This window comes from Mixophyes fleayi, chromosome 1 (genome assembly GCF_038048845.1).
Source record: "Mixophyes fleayi isolate aMixFle1 chromosome 1, aMixFle1.hap1, whole genome shotgun sequence".
Lineage (NCBI taxonomy): Eukaryota > Metazoa > Chordata > Amphibia > Anura > Limnodynastidae > Mixophyes > Mixophyes fleayi.
In genome coordinates, this window is record NC_134402.1 from 149,528,658 (window position 1) to 149,553,944 (window position 25,287).

General features: G+C 41.0%; 1 protein-coding gene and 1 non-coding gene across 2 annotated transcripts in view; one reads left to right on the forward strand and one right to left on the reverse strand.

Moving 5' to 3' along the window:
• Positions 1-6,353: 6,353 nt before the first annotated feature.
• Positions 6,354-25,287, forward strand: part of HPGDS (hematopoietic prostaglandin D synthase) — a 49,398-nt gene continuing 30,464 nt past the window's right edge. The window contains exons 1-2 of the mRNA XM_075201661.1: positions 6,354-6,445; positions 14,348-14,489. Coding sequence (XP_075057762.1) covers positions 14,357-14,489 — 133 coding nt within the window. The 5' untranslated portion in view covers positions 6,354-6,445; positions 14,348-14,356. The remainder of the gene's footprint in view (positions 6,446-14,347; positions 14,490-25,287) is intronic.
• On the reverse strand, positions 13,275-13,387 carry LOC142137249 (U6atac minor spliceosomal RNA). The gene has a single exon (XR_012687892.1). It is a non-coding gene; the product is annotated as a U6atac minor spliceosomal RNA (small nuclear RNA).

The following is a 25,287-nucleotide window of genomic DNA, read 5'->3' on the forward strand; positions in this document are numbered from 1 at the left end:
TAAACTTTCGACCAAAAGGCTGGGGGTTATATGGTACTTACTGATTTATTCATTTTACACTCTGCACTACACCTCCACTTTTCACCTCTTTTTGTGTTTGTATGTTTTTGTCGGGTGGTCCGCAGAACCCTTATGGGCCACAATCCTCCCCATGTTTGTTGGTTACCTCTGCTTATGGGGAGTATAAAGCACTGGAGGACAAGAGTCATCATCTGGCACTTGCACGTCATGTTTCTCACATTGATGTGCTTCTGGTAGCGGGCCCCTTTCCCGGGACCAACCACCTTATGCTATATACTACAGATGGAGATCGGAGATCGGTTACCCCCCCCCCCCCCCCTCCCTCTCTCCACTCTCTCTCCTTCCTTCTCCTACCTCTTAGTCCTCAACCGCCCTCCCCAGGGGCAAACGTATGATTTGTAGGTTTCCACACCATGCCACCAGTGGGCGTGACCAGCATGCATAGGGGCATGGCTATAATATAAGACAGTGCTTGGCTGCTCTCCAACTCTTCCTATCCCTATAATATACATGGGCAATGCTGCATGCACTACTGTTAGGTGCACGCAGCTCTCCCTTTTCAATTATACAGTGCCCTAGGCTTGGAGGGGGGTTTCCAGGCACTAGGAACCCCCACCCCTCGGTTTGCCTATGCTCCCTCTCTCCTACCCTCCAAGTTCAAATATGAAGTGAGCTGCTGTGCGTAGTGCTTGTTCACAGGTGAGGAACGCACAGGAGCCATAGCAGCACAGGTTAGGAACACACATGGGGAATAGCACCACAGGTTAGCCACACACATGGAGCATAGCAGCAAATGTTAGGAACACACATTTTACATAGCAGTACAGGTTATGAACACACATGGGGCATGATAGCATGGGTAAGGAATCAATTTGGAACACAGCAATACAGTTTAGTAACACATATTGGGCAAAACAGCTCAGCTAAGTAGCACACATGGCACATAGCAGCTCAGGTTAGGTACACCCAGGAGGGTTACGGCACAGGTAAGGAACAAAAATACACAGTGTACTCAACACATCAATCCTAACCAATACATTCTAAGTAGAGTTGCTGCTATTGTGAAAGGATTTATCATAAGTGCATACAATCATGAAAAGCCTTATTATTCAAACTTTTAAATAAGTAGAATTTTATTACTACTCTTGAGTTAATAAAGCACAATCAATTAATAAACATTATTAAAATAATTATTGCATTGATTTGATAAACCTTTCAAAACCTTTCCTAAAAAATGTGTCCAGCCCTATATTGTGCAGTTTGGCTTCCTACAGCTAAATATGTCCCATATATATCCTATATTGTAGATATCGCATTCTGTATTTGCCATTCCGGTTTGCAATATAAATACTAGCGTTCTTATGTGGCCTCTTATTTTCTTATTTTCCAAATCTCACAAGAAGGGGTGAATTCAATTGGCCGCGCTACTGTTAAAAGTAACTCGACCTGTGCACTATTGCTGTTATTATGGTAATAATGCGCTTAATTACCGTTATTACGGTAGTTTTAACGCTGGCATTTTGCTCGCAGCTCCCTGAGCCGGGTTAAAATTACCGTAATAATGGCAACAGCTTTAACGCTGCGCTAATTCGGGGGTAATTGAATTCCCCCTGAAGAATTACATGGTTTCTGCACCCATGAAAGGTTTTATAATAACATAATGGGTGCAGGGCACCAATATTGTCTTTGCCCAAGACACTAAAATGTCTAGTTATAGCTCTGGCTCCTCCTCTGCAGCCTTGGAAATGTAATGATTTTGTTAATATTTCTGCCCTTTACAGAATTTTCAAAGTGCAAAATGTATGTCCTAAAAACCGTATGCACTGTACTTGGTGCATTTATGCTACATATACTTTATGTTGTTTTTCCATACAAGCAATATTTATGGTTAATTTTGACACACTTACAACTAAAATACTATGGGGCATATTCAATTGTTGACGTTTTCTGTCACGGAAAAACTATAACCATTATTACGGTAATACTAAGCCGAAATCCAGCATGAAATGTACCGTAATAACGGTATTTACGTGCACTATTACCATAATGACGATAATAGTGCGCGCGCCACATTACTTTAGGCAGTAACGCCAACAATTGAATATGCTACTATATATATCATAACATCTCATAAGCGCTGTGGAATAAAGTATAAGGTTGAAGAATGTTTGTATTTCTTTCACAAATGTTTTATATGATAAAACAGCTTAAGATGCCAAGCTGGAGACATGTCTGAATTTTTACTGGCATACTGTAGTTATGTTGCCATAGTTTCTAATCATGAGCTGCATTGACAAGATTTGGTGTCAAAGTACAATTGTCTAAATCGTTTTTGTAACCTGTTGAGCTGCTGATATGTCTGACCAAAGATTAATTTGGCAATAATAATTTTTTATTTGCTTAAGCATATGTGTTATTTAAAAGAGTGAGATAAAACTTATCACTGTAATAGATTGCCTTGTGTTGAAAACAATTTTAAATAGGTGTTGGAGGTAATGGAGGTAATTTAGAAAATAACAGTGGAAAAAACTTCTTTGATGAAGTTGTACCCCTCGATTTGTTCAGGTGAGCTTATGTTTCACGGAAAGTGCTTGGGTTTGTAGAGCAAGATGGTGGGATTTAGGTAGGAATGGAAGTTTCCAAATGGCAGCGCCATTTCACAGAGGGACACAGAAGGGGTAGCACAGTTCTTGACAGTCTCTAGTGCAGTTGGGCAGCATCATAGGTAGAAAAGAAAGAGAAGGGGTAGCAGTGTTCTTTAAAGTCTCCAGTGACATTCAGGAGAGGTCCATTGCTCCATTGCTAATTGTCATTGCTGAAATAGAAATAATAGGTCTGGCAGGCTTGGTCTTCTAAATCTGCAGTCACGTTCTACAGTGTTATATAGGTAACACACAAAGAGGAGAGCTCCATTGCTCCATTGCTAACTCCATGTGCTTCCGGGGGTTTTATGGATTTTTACCTTCATATGGGTTACTGCGCCACCCACCTTGGTTTCCCTCCTGCATAGTTGTTGTGCACGGCTATGGCTGAGAAAATATTGCTGTCAGTGACTAATTAATACAGTGCTATCAATGATTTGCAGCAGATCACTGCCCCCTTCGAAGCAAGATGACGCTTGGTCGTTTTGTGTTGGGGACCCCGTGACCTGCTTTGTGCTTGGACGTCTTTGTGAGTCCAGAAGGGGTGTGGCCTTCTATTGTTTAGTTTCTGCTATTAGTTATTAATTGACTCACATTGATTAATTTACATCAGTGTCTGTGTGTTTATGTCAGGCGCCGTCCCCGCTGTACCTCTGTTTTGCAGAGACGGCACCCTGAGGGGTGGGGGCGTCCTGTTGCCAAGCAACAGGCACGCAGCGTCCCCAGCCGTCCTCTCTCTGTCGGGCGTGCGCGCTTTGATGCGTCCCATTGCTAGTCAACGGGACGCTTCCTATCCGGCGGTCAGCGTGTCTGACCGCCCCCTGGCTCCTCCGCCTATCCCAGCCTTCCAGCCTTTATTTAAACTCTGCTCTGGCATCATAAGGGTGTCAGAGTATCAGGTCTCCTGCCTCTAGCGTTATCTCTTGTGTTTTGTTCCTGTTGTGACCCGGCTTTCCTGACCATTCTCCTGATCATGCTATTTGTTCCTGTTGTGACCCGGCTTGTTGACTATTCTCCTGGATTCTGCTCCCATTCCCCATTCTGCTCCTGCGACCTTGGCCCGCCTGACTACTCTTCGGATCACCCTATTGTACGCCTGATTCACTTCTGACCCGGACCGTTTGACCTCTCTATCACTACACCCGCAACTGGCTAGTGGAACCGCGACCTGCGTGCCCTGTGCAGCTAAGCCCAAAGTGAATAGCAGGGGCACGTTAGACTCCGCACCCGCTAGTTCAGTGCTGCTAAAGTGCAGTGGTTAGTGGAGCCTGAGCATCTGTAGCTTAAAGTCAAGCCTGACAGTTTATTTATCATTTACAGTAATACGTCTGAATATGCGAAAGAGGTTTAGGTGCAGTAGAGAGTGATTAACACTATGCAGTTACGACAAGAGAGACCATAAAGCTGAACGCACTCATGTGTTTGTGTGAATGTTATTCACTTACCAATTCAGGGTTACGTCTTGTGTATTCCCAGCCAATAATATCCACAGGGAAGACCTTTGGCCTCTCTGTATATTCTCTCCCCAGAAGACCCTGGGCCTCTTGTATGCTGCAGTAAATACCTCCCTCCCTCCATTGAAATGTCACTGTGATTATTGCATTTACATGTCTGTATTTAACAAGTACCTCTCCCACCTCCAGATGATGCACAGTAGGCAGGAAAGCATTGCAATTAGCGACTAATTCATACAGTGCTTCCGCTGATTGACAGAAAGTCACTGACCCCTTCGAAGCAACGTGACTCTTAGTCCTTTTGTATGGAGGACCCACAGACCTGATTTGTGTGGGCACGTCTTTATGTGTAGTTACTATGACGCCAGATTTAGCACCAGCTAATCATAAAGGATTATATCCTGGGACCAGTGGTTTAATGGCAATGTGGCCTTCCACTGTTTGGTTTCTGCTATTAGTTATTAGCTGACTCGCATTGCTTCTTCCGCCACCATTCTTGTTTAATAAAATTGTGACCTTTTGCCAAATTTACATTGGTGTCCGTGAGTTTATTTATCATTTACAGTAATAAGTCTGAACATGCAAAAGAGGCTTAGGGGCAATGAAAGAGAGGCATTAACGCTATGCAGTTTACACTGCATTTAATAAGTGATAAAATCTTATTTATGTCCTTTACTCAATCATATGTATTCGTACTACTCATTCTATGTGGCAATGCTGATTTTTATTATTACTACTATCTTTTCTTTATAAGGCGCAATAAAAGGTTGGCAGAGTTGTATAGAGGGCAAAGGATGAAACAGTATACGGCACAAAGGGCAAAAACAAATCATAGTGCAAATAAATTATCAACTAAGCTAAAGAGAGGTGTCTTGGGCAAAGACGTATGCTTGTATACCAAAATACTTTAGAGAATAGAGAAGGGCAGGAGGAAGGTTGGGGAGCACACCAAAGCAAGCTGATCCTGTGCCCAGGAGTGTGGGTGCAGGTAACAGCATCAGAGCCCGTGGTGGAGAGGCAAAGGCAGGGGAGAAGACGAGACCAAGGGCAGGGGCCTTGTGTTGAGGCACGAGAATGAGGCTCGGGTGCTGAAAGCAGTTGTGATATGAGGAAGAGGACACGTGGCTAAGAGGGCCCTGCTCGTTGGAGCTTACAATCTAGAGGGAAGGGGCAGACTAAACAGTAAACACAAAGAGCATAGCACATTATCATTTACAGTAATTTACATTTGTCTCTGTACGGCGCTGCGGATGTCTTGTGGCGCCTTATAAATAATTATTAATAATAATAAAAAGAGGGTAGACAGAGAGAAGGGATTATGATAAAGTGAGGAAGGATCATGAAGAGGTATGTTGAGGATGGGACAGAGAAAGTTAGGCAGAGGAAGGGTAGGCTATCCTGTACAGGTGGGTTTTGAGGGATCGTGAAAATTTGCAAGCAAGGGGAAAGCCTGATAGAACAATGGATATCGTTCCAGAGAAAGGGGATAGCATGGGAGAAATCTTGAATGCCGGAGTGAGATGTGGTAAAGTTACATGTGTAAAGTTTACAAAAAAAATGTCCCAGTAATCACTTGTTGCAAAAAGGAGAATGGTACAGGTTTATGATGTGCTGCTGGATGGAGCAAGGGACTTGGTACACGTATATGATGAATTACCTTCATATATGCAGGGGCGGTCTGGACTGGGGGGCAGGGGGGGCAGCAGGCTTGGGGGCCGCTCAGTCTAACGGCTATTCGGGCCGGCCGCCCCCCCGTGGATGCAATAATAGGTTAAAATTACCGGCGGCAACATCACTTGTCACGCAATGCGGCCGCGTCACCGCACAGGCGGCCGCATCACATGACGCGGCTGCATCGCGTGTCATGTGATGCGGCCGTCTGTGCACCCCCTGGGCTGAAACCTGCCAGCCCGCGCCTGCATATATACACAATCTTCACCCAATATCTTGTTCCAAAAAGTAAAATCTAATTTTCTCATTTTGAATACCAAATGCTCAATTAATTTTACTGTGGAAAAACTGGTTGCTAATAAAGATTAGCAAAAAGCGGAAACTTAATAGAAACATATTAAATAAAATCAACATTTCTAGCCCTGGATGTGACATAACAAACTTTCCAAATCAGGACTTTGCCTAAATACACAAAATAATTTTAGGATTTTTGAAGTGTGCATGTTTTCCTCCAGGGGGCAACATCACACAACTATAATCAGATTGCTTCCTGTGGGTGGATATAGTTAAACAATGCACATAACTGTTCAAAGTTACTTTGTGTGTGAGAGGCAACTGAGCTGCAGCTCTTGTTACTCCTGTAGACTGGATTGTGAGGTAATGTCAAAATTGCACGTACTGTACTTTTCTTAACATAAAATATGACCATGTGCTAATTCAATTATATTTTTAAATAGTGCCTTATCCTATAAGGGTAGCTATTATTCTCTTCTAATACACATTTTTCGCCAGTTGACCTGCATAAGTAACTAACAATTATCTGCAAGCCAGGAACACTCATTTAACACACTGTGATCTGCTAATATAGGTTTTTCCAATCTGTTACATGTTGTCAATCAATGCCTATCTAAAATGTTGTTTTGATAAAAGTGGAATAATTTAGAGATAAATATTTCATATTGCATATTATTGTTCTGTTTTCTATAAAATATTTTTGCTCCTATCACACCCAAATTCTTATGAGATAAACAGTTTGCAACTGTGACACATATGTGCCCTAAACAAGCACATGTGTGGGAATTGCTGAGTTAGTGTAATTTGCTAAACTATTACAATGTCTAGTTAGACAGTAACTTTAATCAATTTTGTTGAAGTTGCACAGTTGAAGATACAGGTGCACACTAAGACCATAGCACTGCAGAGTAACAGATAACTGTCTAACCATGTATACATATGGTCTTACTGTACATCTGCATTTTGGGTTGTTGAATATTATATTTCACTGCAGTGTAGTACTTATAATGTATTTGGCAATTAGTGTGTGTGAACCCCCCCCCCCCCCCCTCTGGAATTATACACATACACAGTGATGGAGTCCCATGCAGAGAAATATAAAAGCTCAATGGAAAATATTGACTTATTCCCACATAGAGTAGAGTGAACTTTGTTTTGTTTCCTCCATTGTGGTGGTCAGGCTATAGGCCTAATTAGTATGCTGGACATATAGCATTGTAGAGTTAGGACCACCCTATTAGCAGAAGCGCTGTGCAGTGACTGGTGGCTTTCCATACATTTACAAATATGTGCAACTGAGACTTCTGCATTTTTATGTACAAGTAGAAATTGCAGCTCTGTTGCTGGCTATAGCAGTGTGCTGGGGGATTTTCTCTGTATTTGTTCCTTTCAGCATAACCCCACCATTTCAAGCACCTGCTATGAACCTATAAACTGATTGAGCAACTTCCACTTCTGTATTGTTTGTTTGAGAGGCATGCTGGTAATAGTAGCTGATGTGGAGTGCTGGTGCCGTATCGTCATTTGGAGGCTTCTGGGGTACCTCTTGGTAAGTTAGCTCTCAATTTGAAAACACATGTATGTATGGACCAATATAGGGACTCTCACTTTTTAGAGTTAGGACCACCCTATTAGTAGAAGTGCCGTGGAGTGGTGGGTGGATTTCCATACATTTACAAATGTGTGCAACTGAGACTTCTGTATTTAGATGTCAAGCAACCCAAAAGTGATCATTCTTCCTTCTGAGCAACTGACATTTAGTATTTCCATATAATTAACAGAGATTATTTTATTGTTTCTTGAAGGTGGATAGAGCATAAAGAGATTTTTTTTATGTTTAGGATATAGTGTACATAAGAGCCCCAAAATATATGTAAAACGTATCTTAAGAAGAACCTGTCATGTTTCATTTCAAGATCAAGCTCAATATAGTTTACAGATCAGTTTTCATATCACACAAGTTTAACTGGGATAAGAACTATAAAGTACACGTGTGTTATGGTCTTTAAAGGATTTTGGGATTAATGTACAACATTCTTCTATATTTAATTGGAAAGTGTTCTTTACATAGGTAAAATAGCAAAAGTAGTGAAATAACACGATTATCTAATGTACTAATAATTTTTTTTAATAATTAACAATTGATTTTTAAAAAGTGCGGATTACAAAACAGGGGTCAGGTGAATATAATGGACATATAAATCAGTGACGCTCAACTTATCAGTCCTTCCATCAATCACCTGCTGAGCAACATCTTATCGATTTAATCTGAATTAGTGGGAACTTATATATAAATAAATCCAAACACTACATCTGCTTTCTGGACAAATTATCAATGGTGGACATTTTTGAAAACCGTTCTACATGTAACTGTGTATAAAAGGCAGTGTTACCCAGGGTACCTGAATCTTTCATTTTTCTAGTACAGTTTTGAAAATGAATGCAAACAGCTTGCTGATTGTTATGGATAAAATCTCCTATTCTACATAGAGATGCTCAGGCTCGGTTCCCCGAGAACCGAACACACACGAACTTAGCAGATCCGAGTACCGAGCCGAGCCGATTCGGTACTTTCGCGCACCCTCACATTTTAAAAAAACGAGGCAAAACGTCATTGTTACGTCGTCAGATCTTGGATCTCGCGAGTTTTGAAGTACCGCCCTCCACGGCGATCCAGCGCCATTTCACAGAGGGACACAGAAAGGGTAGCACAATTCTTGGCAGTCTATAGAGCAGTTGGGCAGCGTCATAGGTAGAATAGAAAGAGGAGGGGTAGCAGTGTTCTTCAAAGTCTACAGTGAAATTAAGGAGAGCTCCATTGCTAGTTGTCATTGCTGAAATAGAAAGAATTAATAGGTATGGCAGGCTTGGTCTTCTAAATCTGCAGTCACATTGTACTGTGTTATATAGTTAACACACAAAGAGAAGAGTTCCATTGCTCCAATGCTATTTATCCTTGCTGAAATAGAAATAATAGGACTGGCAGGCTTGGTCTTCTAAATCTGCAGTCACATTGTACTGTGTTATATAGGTAAAAAACAGGACAGCTCCATTGCTCCAATGCTAATTAACCTTGCTGAAATGCAAATAATAGGGCTGTCAGTCTAGGTCTAAATCGGCAGTCAAATTGTACTGTGTTATATAGGTAGCACACAAAGAGGAGAGCTCCATTGCTCCATTGCGAATTGTCATTGCTGAAATAGAAATATTAGGTCTGGCAGGCTTGGTCTTCTAAATCTGCAGTCTTTGTTTGAAAGTGTCTGAAAATAATATTGGGACCTGTGAGGTGGTCAAAATTGACTGCAAATGACTTGAAATTAGTGTTATTGAGGTTAACAATAATGTAGGGGGGAACCAAAAATGTGTGATTTTAGCAAAAGCAAATAGAGATTTTAGAAAAAAATCGTTATCCAAAACCAAAACACGCAAGGGCAGTTTTGCCAAAACCAAAACCAGAACACGAGGCTTAGTGAACATCTCTAATTCTACATAGTTACCCGCTATTTTACATTAATGTACAAATCCAAGGCTTTGAAGCAGTGTCTTATAATGTGGATAACTTTTAGGTTTAATTTATAAGCCAGGCAGTTTGGGCAACTAGTGAAATTGTATAAAGAGAAAATAAGGTAGCCAGATTCTGAATATGATATAATGCCATAAGATTGTATTGGGGTTGCAGTCTTCTGAGGTCGATAGCTGGACTTCAGACAGATCTTTGCACCTGGGCAAAACCATGTTGCATTGGAGGAGGAGGTAAATTTAAAATGTGGGGAAAGATTTATAGTTGCTATAGGGCATATCCTAGATCAACTTTAAATTTGTCACAAACAAAGTAATTGGAAGGCCTTACCTGCTGGTATTAGCGCTGCTACGCAAGGAGGCGCGGAGTCTATCCACGCCCCAGGTCTTCACCAGGGAACCCCGCAAGGAGTTATGGACTTAGCTGCTGAGACGTGTCGGTCGCGGTTCTCCCAGGTAGCCACCAGCGAGGTCACGTGAACAAACGTAGTGAACAGTCCGAGGTCAAATCCGTGCAGGTAACGAGGTACAGAAGGATGAGGCAGAAGGGTAGTCAGGAAGCCGAGAGTCAGAACCAGGATAAAGTAACAGGAACCAGGGAGAATCCAAAGAATCGTCAAACAGGCAAAGGTCAATCCGGAGGAAGCGGGCAGGAGATATATATATAGATATATGTATAACAGGGGAGCCTAGAGACAGGTTGAGAGACTAGATACTCTGGCACCCTAGTGATGCCAGAGTCTAGTTTAAATAAAGGCGCCACCCCTGTCATTGGTGGAGTGGAGCTCGGCGGTCAGCTGATCTGACCGCCGACAGGAACTGCTGGCAAGCGTCTCCGTTGCCTAGCAACGAGACGCGATGTTCGGGCGCATGCGCCTGGGACTCCTGTGGGGCCGGAAGTGACGTCCCGTTGCCTAGCAACGGGACGAGCGGGGATCAAGAAGGCGTCCGTCCCGGCACCAGGTAAGAGTGCGGGACGGCGCCTGACAAAATTTCAGTGTAAAAATAAAACTATCAAGTTATTTGTGTGCTAGATAAAAAAAAACAGTCCGTATTTAACTTATGTGCAAAATAATAAACTAATTTGCACTCCTTGCATCGTAACATGGTTTGTTCCGGAGGACATTTACTCCTTTTTATCCTTTCCTTTCCTTAATGACTCAGACCCATTATGTCATAATATTTCCCTCTTGGCTAAACAGTAATCCCTCCCCCAACTTGATGCCCCTCTATTCTCACTCTCAAGTTCCACTCCTTTAGAAAGTAATTTTGCCACTAAGAGCATTTCCTGCCTGATTGGCTAGCGTTAAATACAGGAAATTATCTTATTGCTAATGGTGCATCATGTAGCAGTGGTGGGTTAGCAAGAGATAGGGATTTATTTTCATATCATATTGAAAAAGATATCTTTAAAAGCACTTAAACTAAAAAAATAAATAAAATAACGTCTAGTACAGGTGGATGTATATGCTAGGTAAAATTTTATGTTACTTTTCTAGTGTTTGTGGAGGAATTTTGCTTGGTAATGATTAATATAATTGTACTCCCTTACTGCATCTGTGACTTCTTCTCAAGCTCAGCCACCGGATAGCCTTCCACACAAAGCGCCATTCACAGGCAAATGTCTAGTTAAGAGTAGGAAAGCACCACTATTTCCTCCATATTTGCCCAGATGCTATGTATAGGTTATGTCCAAACTTAAAGGTTTGTGACAGTCTCCAGTTTGGCTGCTCTTCCCTAATTGTGGACCTCTGGATTGCCCATCTGTAAGTAACATCATACCATGCCCACAAAAATGTGAGGCCCAAACTCTTGTCACTAAGCAACACCCCATTGTGGGGGCTTATCAGGCAGGAGAGGGGAGATTTAGAAATGGATAAGAGAAGCATAAACTGAAACAAAAAAAAATGGCATTGAAGTGTAAATGATCTTAAATTAGTTTTTTTTACATACGTTGTGCTATAAGCCAACTGATTGGCCTTGAAAGCTTTGAAGAAGGGGGGCATTCAGTGCAGTGTTCCCTCTAAGCTGAGCAATCTGGAAATGATAGAGTTAAACCTTACTAGGAAACATCCTACAGATTGTGAATGCAAACCTTTCGGATGGAGCCCTCATTAGAGTGACCTTTTAAGTCTTTCCTTTCCAGATTGCTCAGCTTAGAGGGAACACTGATTCAGTGCTGTAGAATTGGATGTCTAATTGGTCGTGTTCAACTAATAATCACTCAAATGGCATTCATTATAAACTTTTTGAGAAAAAGAATGGCTAATCATTTATCTTTTTTATATTTACATTAGAAAAATATATAAGAAAAAATACAAATAATAAAAAATAATATAGAGTACTGAAAACAAAAATCAGCTCAACGTTCCATCACTCAGGCAGATTATGGGTTATTTGTACAGGGTCGGAAAGCAGTACAAAGTCCCTTAATAAGTTAAAGAAAGAGGGTGTCTGCATTACAGTTGATTACTGCAGTTGTCAAACATTAAACACATGTTTTTTTTTGCTTTATTGAAAATATAGCAAGTAGAGACAGACCACATGTATTAAATCAGGGTTTAGCCACTTTAGGATTTTTAGCATCATAAAGATGACCAAGGATTCTCTCACATTAACATTGGCCAGTGTGGCCCATGTATTATTTATGACAGCTTATGATCACATAGACTTCATTCCGTGTATTATAACTTATAGCACGTGAAATTGGGAAGACTTTAATGCATACGAATAAGAAGGTCTAGTCACCTCATGAAATATGCAGCGTTTACATTTTTATCCAGAGTTAAATCACTCTAGTAATTAAGCCATATCAGAGCTTTAGCATTTTTAATCTACACAAATTAACTCTGGGATAACATCTGACCCAACATGGGAGCTTTCCTAGGAACAAATTTACAAGCATTCTGTAAAACCAGTCTGTAACACTCATTAACAAAAGTAAATTCTTCTCTATAAGACATCTAATGTGATTTATTTCTAAACTGAAATCAGTGCTAAGCAATGTACAATGCACGGAGGCTGTGCCACGTGATTCTTGACTGTTTAAAATGTCTCTATCCTTCAGTTAGCATTTGAAGCCCTGTGTATTAAGTTTCAATTGAAGTTGTTGCAAACCCAGTTTATACTTGGAAATACATAACCCCAAGGTCTACTGATTTATTTGATTTGGGTATCAGTGGATTTATAACCTAGCTGGGAGAGTTGGGTGGTTTGTACTCAATGTGAACAGCTCCATACGGTTTTATTCAATTATATTTTGTGTTATTGTATATTCATGTATATGTGCTTGTGTTGGGTGTTTTAAAATATAGATTGTGTGCTAGGATCCTTCTGGGGTCATTTGGAATCGGGTTTATTAAGGGGGATTGCTCTATTACTATATATTGTGAGTAGCAACATACGTTTGTACCTCATGATTAAGAGCTTGTGTAGCTTGCAACACATGGGATTGGGATCTGTCTCCTTTTAGTATCTTTTTTTAATGAAGCCAAAAAAAGTTTTACTTTTGATGCTTTCACAACTCCTGGGGTAGAAACCTTCATTATTTTGAAGTAGTACAGTACCACTGGTGGTCCAGTGGAGATTTTGAGGGACCAGGTCAGGTTGGGGGAACGCCACACCAATGTTATATGGGTGATTGTATTTCATCATAAGCTAGTGAGTTCTGCCCAAAACAAAGTTTTACATTTTGGTTGAGTCTGCTTTAACTGCATATGTGTTCTAAAGGCCATTTGCCCTCTCTATGCTTGTCTTGGGGAATGCCAGTCATCTCTACAGCAGCACACTCTAGCACAGCACAATTCAATAGCCCTTCTGAGGTCATAGCCTGGTAAATGAGTGTTTCCAGGTAATGTCATGTCAGCAGAAAAACTTTATTTTTTAAGAGGTTATTTTAATTTATGGTCGGGATCTGAAATCTGGAGGCTTTGTAGCCAAATAGGTGTTTGGGATAAAGCCTCTATTCTTGCTCCATGACTAGGCTTATCAATGATTACACCTAGCTGTTGTGCTATCTAAATGTTGTAGAGAAAATAGCTGGACTGTGGATCTCAAGCGGTGCCTATTTGCCAAATAAACACTTATCTTTCTTAATTTCTTTGATGTTTTCTACTATAAAAGAAGCAAATTTTTAACAAAGTTTTCATTCACGAGAGGCACATTCACTTTGGAGTATCATTTTTGGTGATCTTTTTATGTTTTTCTTACCTTCTATAAAAAAAAAAATATATATATATATATATATATATATATATATATATATATATATATAATATTTTTATAGAAGGTAAGAAAAACATAAAAAGATCACCAAAAATGATACTCCAAAGTGAATGTTTAGGCATTAATCTAAACCACATTCATTAGCATAACACTTTTTTTTTAAAATTAAACATTTTAAAATTTATGGAACATGAAGTATCTATTGATGGTCCTAATACTCATTAATTGCTGTAAATCATTTTTATAGAATGAACCCAATATAATCTGGCTTTTCAGTGCTTAACACTATGGGGCATATTCAATTAGGATTGCCTGTAATACGGTACCGCAATAATGTGGATTTTCATACGCAATCCTATGGGTGCGAACGAAAATCCACATTATTGCAATACCGTGGATCAACTTCGCGGCCCATTCCGGCGCAATCCCGCGGACCGGAAACGTAATTGAATATGCCCCTATATGTATTATAGAGTGATGTCTTTCTAAACTCATTATATTTATTTGTTTTATTTATTGCAGGAATAAAACATGCCAAACTACAAGCTTACCTACTTTAATTTCAAAGGAAGAGGAGAGATTATTCGTTTCCTACTTGCCTATACGAATACTGAATTTGAGGACCACAGAATTGAATATAATGACTGGGCTCAACATAAATCTTGTAAGTGTTAAAATATTACTGTATGGTATACAGCTTACATTATGTGTACTCATTTTCCTTCAAAAAAACTCACACGTATGTCAACTCAGACATTATGGCTCTGCTTATAATGGCTGTGACTGGATCACTTATAAGTAACTTATGGTATAAATTTATTTAAAGGAAATAGTACAGGGCACTTGTTTATATAATTGCCAATGCACTTTTTTTGATATTGTGTATATTTTGATATAGGAAATCTTTATTTCTGAGCCCAGGGGAGAAAAATCTTTTTTTTCTGTCTTAACCTTGCTAGAGGAAATGCATTATTTCTGATGTATATATCTGATACAATAAGCCTTTGTTTAGAAAGTCTTTTGTATATCTTGGTGTAAGGAAATCCCTTGTTTGGGGTTTGCAATTTTTCTTGGGGAATTTTTTTTTGGGAGGAAATGTATATTCTGCAACTGTTGGAATAAAGCACCCATGCCAATCTCATGTTGATTAGACCTTTTTGATGTGAGTGTCCAATACCCCTAAAGGGAAAGGAAGGGGTAATTAGACTTGCTGTCAGTTCTCCACTGTGTCCAAGATAAGATGCAGGAAGTCACAGCAGGGTTTTAGGATATCACAGATAAGTGTAAATACTGTTAACTTTGCATTGCATGTAAATCAATGATATTGTTAGCTTTGCATTGCATGTAAATTGATGTTTGGGTAAACAGGTTGCATCCTGATTCTAAAAATAGCCTGTGAGGCTGTGTCTATAACTGTGGAAAAAGAGAGCCCTTGTAAACTGAAATGTATAATTCTGATGTTCCATCTGACCTCACAACTGATGACTTTGATCAGTGGAACTGTCCTTGTCAGGACACTTGAGCGAAATAAACATCACTCTCTGCTTGAAGACCCTGCTTGACAGCTTCTTCAATATTGCTGTAATTCTGTGACCTACAGATTAGACCCAAAATCTAATCCGTCTCCGGCTGTCTGAGGTTTCAGCTCTCCAGTACCACCGCTCTGCCCTCTACCCAGAGCTCTGGCCAGTGTGATAGGCCAGGGGGATCCATCTACAGCACCCTGATCCATAGTAAGCGGTCAGGGGTAGCAGCCCAAGTGTACCAGTACGAGAGTACACTAGCAGCGACAGTTACCCAGAAGGAACGTGGTTCTGGATGTCATAAAGGAGTCCAATGGTGGCAGCAGGGGCACAGTGGCAAAGTAAGCCCAGCTGGTTCCCAGCAACAACAGACAGGGTGGCATAGGCGGTCCAGCCTGTCATAATGGCCATTTCTAGGGATAGCGAATGGCAAGAGGGGACCCCAAGATAAATTAGTCAACACAGACTTGAGAACTTTGTTAAAAAGCACAGCTGCACCATACTTTCTGACTACACTGACTAATTACACAACATATGTCTCATGTTTCATCATCAAGGACCATGATGTTGGGGCTTTTTAAATTGGACCCAGTCATACTACTATGGTGGTACCATTGTAGTTCACTCTTGCGGGATTCAATTCTGTTTTTACCATCTGGTTCACCTGTGATAAGGGCACTATGACTACATTTTCTCCCTAGGCGCTACCTCAACATACTGCCTATCCAATCACAGACACCCATATCATTATAATGCTTTTATATTTCAAAAATTGTAAGTATACCACATTGCCATAATTATTTTTATCCTTTATTTATTAAGCACCAACATATTACACCGTGATGTACAATGAGGGGATCACAATACAAATTGCATACAATGACCTGAAACAGAAATTAAATATGACTCAGCCCAAATGAGTTTACAATCTAAGAGGTGGGGGAAACACTTGATACATAAGGTGGTGGAATAACAATTGTAGCTGCTGATGGGGAAAGTGTTTGTGGCTACTGTATGACAGAAGCTTTATCAGCCTCCAATAATAAAGTCGTCAGTGGGGACTTATAATAAAAATCAATTTGAATTATTCTTTCCTCTGTAACCATTGTCTAGTTTAGTCTTGGGGTGGTCTATGCAAATGGATGGGAGCAATTTTAGGTGCCCACAAAGCTGATGGCTGTTTTCATATTAGAATAAATTGTTTGGTGTTAGATAGGTATTAGAGAGTGGAATTGGAGCAGACCACCTTGCAAGGTATGTACAAAAACCAGAAATACAGTTCCAAAACTTTCTAAGTGTATCGTTATCATCATTTATTTATTTATATAGCGCCACTAATTCATACTTGCCAACTCTCCCGGAAAGTCCGGGAGACTCCCGAAATTCGAGTCAGTCTCCCGGGCTCCCGGGGGAGATGGCATTTCTCCCGCATCCCGGATTTCACCTCATTCTCAGTGAATCGCGCCATTTTTGAGGGCGGGAGGGGGCGGGACGAGGCCAATTGCGTCATTTTGGCCCCGCCCCCCGCGACGGAAATTACATTTTCGTGGGGGCGGGGCCAAAATGACGCGATTGGCCTCGTCCCGCCCCCTCCCGCCCTCCAGTCTCGCCCGCAACTATGCACTAATTCCGCAGCGCTGTAAATCAGTCTCTGCCCCAATAAGACTTACAGTCTAAATTCCCTAACACACATACAGACAGACTAGGGTTAATTGATAGCAGCCAATTAACCTACTAGTATGTTTTTGATTGTGGGAGGAAACCGGAGCGCCCGTATTAAACCCACGCAAATACGGGGAGAACATACAAACTTCACACAGATAATACCATGATCGGAAATTGAACTCATGACCCCAGTGCTGAGAGACAGAAGTGCTAACCATTAAGCCACCGTGCTGCCCAATATAGGTCAAATCAGATTGTCAATTACTAACGTTAATGGAATTATGATGGGTATAGCAAATATTGTTATTCCCCATCTGTAATACTGGTGCTACACCATAAATAATTCTGCATTGTTCTCTACCGTGTACTACTTAAATCTTGTGGTCCACTCCCCATCCACCGAATCAGGATTGCAGACACCAATTAATTTTCTGGCATTTGAGTTGTGCAGGGCAGGGTTATAGAGCAATCATGTATTTGTAGGATAATTCACTAATTTCACCTCTACATTTAGTCTACAGTTATTCAATGTAAGTTTGTTGAACAACTATGACTAAGCAGGTTTTTTTTTTTTTATAATCTAGTAACCTTTCACAAACACTGTTGATGTTTCTTGGACCATATACAGTCTTTCCCACAGGGAGAAACTGATTAAGAAAAGTTATTGCAAAATTATTTTTCTTTGACTACAAAGCACAGTTACAAGGTTGTTAAAAGGCTCACATTGCATAACCTTAGTCATTTTCTGTTTGATAAGAATAATGTTTGGATTTCAAAATCTTGAAAATCAATATCTCAAACGTTCTGTAATACTTAATTTAACCTTTTTTCTAAGTACGTGCAGTTAAAAGTACAGATTTTCTTTACAAGGTCAATGACTGTTATGCTGCTGGTATCTCAGGATGGTGATAACCTAAGACCTAAGTTATTCTTTATTTTAATGTTCAATTTGATAGTTTTAATATATTTTGATGCTCTTCTGTTTCCGTGCTGTCTATTCTTTGTGGTCACTGTTCTCTCCCCTTATAGTGTTCACAGAAAAAGAAAAGATATGTAATACAGTGCACAGTTAGTCATATGAAAGCCACACTATAAAAATAAATAAAGAAAAAGGATATATCTCTGTATCAATAAAGCAAACACAAATTTAAAAGCAAATTTACAACATTACATACAACTAAGCATACTACTGCTACACGCTAGATACTGGAAATCCAAAATAATTATCTACCCAAAATATGTACAATCAACAATAATCTAATCACAAAGGACAAAAGTACAACATTCATGCTAAATTCACTCTGTAGATGCAAACCTTTAAGAACCTAACTGTCCCAATGTGTTTTATAAAAATAAAGATGTGGTTCTATAGGGTACACAAGTCCCCAAGTCAATAAAAATCAAATAAAGATGGAACATGATCTTTATAGTGAATTTGGAAAGATTGGACAATTTTTTTCGGGGTCCATTTATTCATTTTGAGCCACAATAGGAGCCTTGTATAGAGACACTGATTACCATTATCACTATGCAGGAGGGGGAGGCTGGGCTGGGGGGAAGGGAGGCATTTGTCCCCTGGGCCAGTCCCATAGGGGGCTACTTTGGGCTGTGTCACCTGCATATTTTTTTTCCTTTAAATGTTCTTAATAGGCTGCTGAGTCGAACCTTGCCCCCTGGCTGCCATGCAGTCTTGCTGCTAATTTATCTCCCCCTTCTGAAGTTGCGTATCAGAAAGCTCTAGGGTAGTTTGCAGAATTTGTTACATTTCCTGTTTACTGACTCCCACTAAAGCTACTACAGTCACTTTATGATTACAGAACTCCTGCAACTGCAATAGAAGCCTTAGGATACTGCAGATTTACGTTATTGTGCAGCTTTGCTGCTAATTTGTTTACATCGTTCTGACCCAGGATGAGCAAGAAGTGCTATCACTTACTGGCAGTCACAACCGTAGGGAAGGTCTTTCTAGTTTGAAAACCATCCCCATTCAGTATGGAATCCTGACACCCTGGTAGCACCGAGATAACATTTAGAATCTGGATCTCCACACAAAGCAGTGGTAGAAGTGGCGGTTTTGTATACAGCCATATACAAGCCCTCTTCGACATATACCCAGCTCTTTCTTAACAACCAGACCCAATGGTACTCCTTCAATCCTACACAATTCAATCTCTGTCAAAAATGTTGCATGGCCATATTACCAATCCCAGAAACTGAAACACTTAAACAAAGAAAGGAGTTGAACTGTAGACAAATGGAAACAAAGGTTAATCGAATAATTCTGAACACATCTCACAATATTTGTTAACCCTACACATACCAGCACAGAGAAAGCTTGTAACCAATTGCCAAAGATTTTGGCGATCTCCAGATTTCTTTTACAGCTACACTCAAACCTCCACTTCCTATCGAGAGTAAACTGAGGATACTTCTTTTCACTTCTCCAGATAGATGTGTCCACAACACAACAAAAAGTAGACTCGCTTTAAAAGCACGGACACAAAGCTGCTCTGAAGTAGAAGACACAGGGGCATATTTATTGATTAACAGGGTTTTTACCCCGTTAATTATCATCTGTCATCGCAATGATGACAGATGATTGTTTGGCCCTACTTAATAAAAAGAAAAATCATCCCAGGACAACGCTTCCGATAGGAGGCTGTCCCGGAGATGATTTCACTTACCTGGAAACTCCTGTTCTCTCCGGGCACTATGGCAACATTGGGTCACGCTTGCACAGAGACATGCTTGTGACAGTGATTGGGGGGTGAGCAGATTCCTATACAGCAGGGCTCTCCCTATAGACTTCAATGGCTAACGCCATCTTTAGATGGTGTTAGCTATTGCAGGCAAATTCCAAGAATCTTTGAATGATTTTTGGAACTTGTAAAAATCAAGCAAAACTACAAAACCGAAGTCCCCATAGAAAACTATGGAGACTGGTTTTGAATACGAACTCAGTGGGACATTTTATTGTGGTTAACTGCAGTTTTCGGGGATTTTATGCAGAAACTACTTTGATAAATGGGCCCCACAGATGGTAAAGTGACAGGTTGAAGAGAAGAAGGAACTCCAACTTACCAAATAATTACCTCATTAAATGTAGTAACTACTCATTATCATCATTAGCCCTCTGTCCAAAGCAACTACTTATACCCTCTGTGGAGAGGTAGATGGGTTTGACAGATGAGTATGCTGTTAATTCTTGCACAACTTGCTGTGAGGATACGGGGACCATACCTGTGTTCCAGGAGATTTTTTGTGATGAGACCTCTCATCTCCTGTGACGTCTCAGTCTCAGAGAAAAGCTTTGGAACTGGACAAACCAGTGCAGGAAGCCTCTATTGAAGAAAACTCCAATGAGAGGTTCTGGATCTATGATACTTCTGCTTGGAACCAATTTCCCTCTATGACCGCTTGACATTGCCCTGTTTAAGAACAGCTGCATTTCTGCCTTCCATAACTCCTAGTATTAGACAAATTATCTGAGGAACTACAAGAACTCATGTGAGCTATTCAAGCTATAATTAACAAGGCCCTTTAAGAGGCTTAGACCCAATATCAACCAACCCAGTAGCTGGATGTTGGGCTGTGGAGGCCTGAAGGTCTCTGCACATCATAAAAATAGTTCTCTTCATTGGATCTGCTATCCTGTGGCAACCTTGTTTACTGTGTCTGGGGACCTGGCAGGTCAGGTCATATGGTGTGCTGCTGCAGTGGACGGGAAGGTAAGAGGTCTAAGGATTGGGGAAACATGAACTTAATCACTATCATGCATGGAAGGGCAGCACTAGTACTAGTGCTTAATGTTGAGCTTCAAAAAGAGAAATGTCACTGGTGGTGATAAGGCTGCTTTGACTACTCAAAGATTCACGGCTTCCACAAGTGCAATTGTCATTGCTGACAACAATCTCTTTGTTTTACTGCTAGCCCTTTTCCTAGTGGCTCTGGGACTGAGTTGTCATTCAGAGTGGAGAGCTAGATAGGAATGTGTGAATATAAGGTAAAAAACTTGGACAACAGTAGTGCAGACAAAGCTTTCCGGGGCAGCCTGAGGATTAGAAGTAAGAGGACAGAACTCTCCTAGTTAGCTATTCCACCCATTTTGCACCATTCTATGCTATTCTCTCTTCTTGCTTGATGAAAAGTGACTTCTTTTCTCTAACATTGTTGGTAGCAACTAACTTTTTTAATTGCTTTATCGAAAGCATGTTCACTTAGAGCATGTGCAAAACTATGTCAGGGAAATGGCCATTCATCCCTTTTGCCAAAAAGAAACAGCCTTATAGGAGGCAAACATCTTCAGGCTGCCTTTGCCACAAGCCTATGGTATGTCCCTTAGCTCACAACCCCTAAAGCCATAAGTCCATTCATGGCCAAGGGCCTTCAGGCTCACCTTTGTCTTTTCCATGAGATCAACTAAAGAATTCCTTAGGCACTAAATCTTCCACGAAAGAGGGCATTTCTGAAGGGTACAGAGATGTGGAAACCAGGCAGCCACACTGATTTCCCCTAGACTCAAGTAACTAGTAGCTGTTAGGGCCTATGACCACCAGGATGAGCTTTTAGAACAGTAGTGTACAGATCTTCACCTTTAGTAGCCGCCTTTCCCGTAGAGCTTTATGTGCTCACAGGTACTCATATGCCCTCAGGACTTAGGCTCAGAGTAGTAGAAGCTCATCCAAGATGGTCGAAGCACAGATGGAACCGGGGGCGCTAGCCCAGACTGGAGCGGGTGGTCAGAGGCAGGCCGAGGTCAAAGGTCCATAGCAAAACAGCGAAGTCCAGAATGCAAGCCAAAATGACAGCGTCACAGGCAAACAGCGAAGTCCAAAATAAAAGCCAAAGGGTCAGGGTCACAAGGCAAACAGGCAAGGTCCAAGGTACAGGCACGGGTCACAACAGCAGATCAGGCAAATAGATATCCAGGAGCAGGACAGCACAGGACTGGAACGCTATAACCGGCAGGGAGGCTAAGCCCTCCCTGCCTTAAATACTGAATGTAGCCAATCAGGGCCTTGCCCTTAAGCCAGCCCCAGGCACTGCCTAATTAATTTAATACACAGGTTCATTAGCCCGCAGGCTGTTTCAGTTTCCTGCGCACGTGCCCGGCTGCCCTGTATTGCCAGGACGCGGCGCTGAGAGGCTTGGCGTCTGGCCATTGCCCTAGCAACGGTCTGGCCGAACCGGAAGTGACATCCCGATCTTCAAGGAGATGTCTGGGAAGCCAGGCAGTAAAGGGAACAAGCCGCAGTGGCTATGGACACCACCGCGGCTCATAAGAGTAGCCTGCAAGGGTCTGATTTATAGCTCCTAAATGTTCAACAAAGAATGTATAAATATGGGCTAAAAAGGTACATAAATAAATGACAGCCATAAGGCCCAAGTCTTTCAGCTGTAATTGTAAAAATTCTTCCTGTCTGGCCAAAAATTCAGGGAAAAGCAAAGTGTGTGATCAGCATTTTTTCCAAAGTGCAGGATGCTCCTACTTGTGCAAACATCCCACTCCACCTATGCATGTCCGGGAACCCACAGCCTGCATGGACACTGAGGGTACAAATCATCACAATCTCTTGGCTAGAGAACCGAGTTAGTCATTATTTAGTTGTTCATATTCACCAGTAGTGCCTGTTCTCGACAAAAATAACTGGAAAAAAATCTAACAATATTTTAGATGCATCCAACTATGAAATTATGAAAAAGGAGACAGACTTGCTTAAATAAACTTCATCCAGCTCCATACTGACAAATCCTTGCTTATCCCCCCCCGTCCCTTAACCATCCTAAAGCTCTTCAACTATACTGACCTAAAATGCTGTCAAAGACTTATGTAAAGTATAATAATAATAAGTAATTATTATTATTATTTTTAAAAAATGAGACATAAAACTTAGAACACAATTGATTAAAGAAAGATTGATTTACAATACATGTATGCAATTCCTCTTACTTTCTTAAATTTTAATTTGTACAAAGGTGACAACCCTACTTTAACACAATAGGCATTCTTTTGCTTTTTATTATTAAGGGGAAACATACAGAACTAAAATATTATTGGTTATTCCCAATAACAATCACTTTACTTGCTCAAAATAAGTAAGAAATGTTCAGGAAATAACGGCATCACTACACTAACAGGAAGGGAGGAAGCTCAGCAAATATTTCAGAGAAGGAAGCAATCACTTTTAATACATGCGTTACAGAATATCAGGATCATTTATGAAAAATGGTACAGAGAGTAAAGGTGCTACAACCCATAACAAACAGATGTTTACTTTTATTCTCTAAACTGCATTAGAATCATAAGATCAGGTTGCTGTAGGTTACAGCACCTTTTCCTGAGCACCAATTTTCATACACAGTCCCATATGGTATGGACTTAGGGCCTCATTTAGAGTCGGACGCAAAGTCCATTTCAGGCACATCCTGCACATTTCCACTGACAGGGCATGCACAGTAAGCAACAGTTTAAGCAACAGTTCCCTGCAGTTCCGTCTGCTTTTCAGATGCAGTGTAGACTTGTGACAGCTTGCGTCTCAGTACGAGGGAAAGGGTGGAACACGGAGTTATGTAGGCGTGACCGTGAATAATTCAGATACAATGGGCGTCTGCCCGCAAAAACTACCCTAATCGGATAAAGATGCAGGTGGAACACAAAGACAAAAAAGACAGAAAAAGTGTGGCAGGAGTTAGGTGGTGCAAGTAGTTAGCTAGCTGTGGGAACTGGTCGCAGCTTGGTAGGGTATTACGAGTGGGACGCAATTGGGCTTGCATGCCACTCGTACTACCCCACCAAGCTGCGGCACACTGTCACTCCTACTCTTTCATGTAAGTCTTAAATGCACATTGTGTCTGACTCTAAATGAGGCCCTTAATTTGGAAAATGATATAAAAATGTTATGAGCTAGCAGTTTAACTAATGAGTCCTGCAGCTTCCTGACTATCATGTAATGTAAGAAAGACGAGTAATGTTAGAAGACCATCGGAAAACTAGAGGTGTGAGAGCAGTGAAATATATTTAGAATGAGAGTGAGATAAAACCACTTCTCTCCAAAAGCTGTGAGGGCGTTAGGAAAGCAAGGGACATTATTCCTATGTACATACTAAGCCATATGTCCCAACTATCCCGATTTAAGCAGAAGAGTCCCGATTTGAGGGGTCTGCCCACTGTCCTGCTTGGCGACTTTTTGATCTGATTGTCAGAATGTTGTGAGGCATATCCCAGATGTGCGCGGCAGTGAATTTGTGCCGTGGTCACTTCCCCTTTTTGTGTGTTCCAATTCCATATTTTGAGAGGTTGTGAGATATGGCTAAGGCATGAGGTTTAAAGTAACACAGTGCAAATTAGTACTTATCACTGAAAAATATGAATTTACTGGAGTTTGACAGCACATCTGCTAATGTCCCCCCTTTTACATTCTTTCCTATTCTCCTTATATTGGATTTATGTATGCCTGTAAAGGTAATTTTTGTACAATATATATATATTACGACAATCCTCCGATACTTCCTCAACCAGGGGGGGCGTGTGTATGTAAATATTTGATGTCTGTATTTAAGATCTGAAAGTGTTCTCCCTGTTGCCAAAAATCTTAGTGTTGCCACCAGTCTTTGCTCTGGCGGTATGGGTCTCCTTAATTGGGTGTTCTCCCTCTGGAAAAGAGGGGTTACTAGTTGGAACAGTTCCTGAAAAGTGGAATCATTCATACGAAGAAAATTCTTAAAGTCATCTGGTTTGTTGTCCCGTATCTCCTGTACCAGGGGCATATGAGAGAACGTGTCTCTCCTCTTGAACCACTCTTTGCTCCAACAAGATCTACTCTTTCTCCTTCTTTCTCTTTGGTTCCGTACCAGCAGTCTTCTTGCCACAGCAAGCAGGAAAAGTGCAGTTGCTTGTTCTTGTACTACTGTAGCCATTGTAGGTTTACAAATTGGAATGAATGAAGAGACAGTGTAGCCTTCTGTTTTTATGCTGTTTTGGGAGTTAACTATAGCGAAAGCTCTGCCCCTTTATGCTAATGTCTTTGGTATCTCGTTACAGTCCCCGCAAATGTTGCTTCAGTGTGTACGAAATTGCAATCATTGCTCACGACAACATGGCTGTAGAAAGTCGCTAAAGGGACGTCCGCTCTTCCCTTTATCGTCCTAAACAAGGCTAGTGTGTATGCAGTCCATGGACCGAGCGATCGAACCATCGATCGCATGTAAAATCACTCGGCATAAAAAGTTGGTTGAAATTTCTGCAGTGTGTACCTAGCTTAACCGATTCCCGCT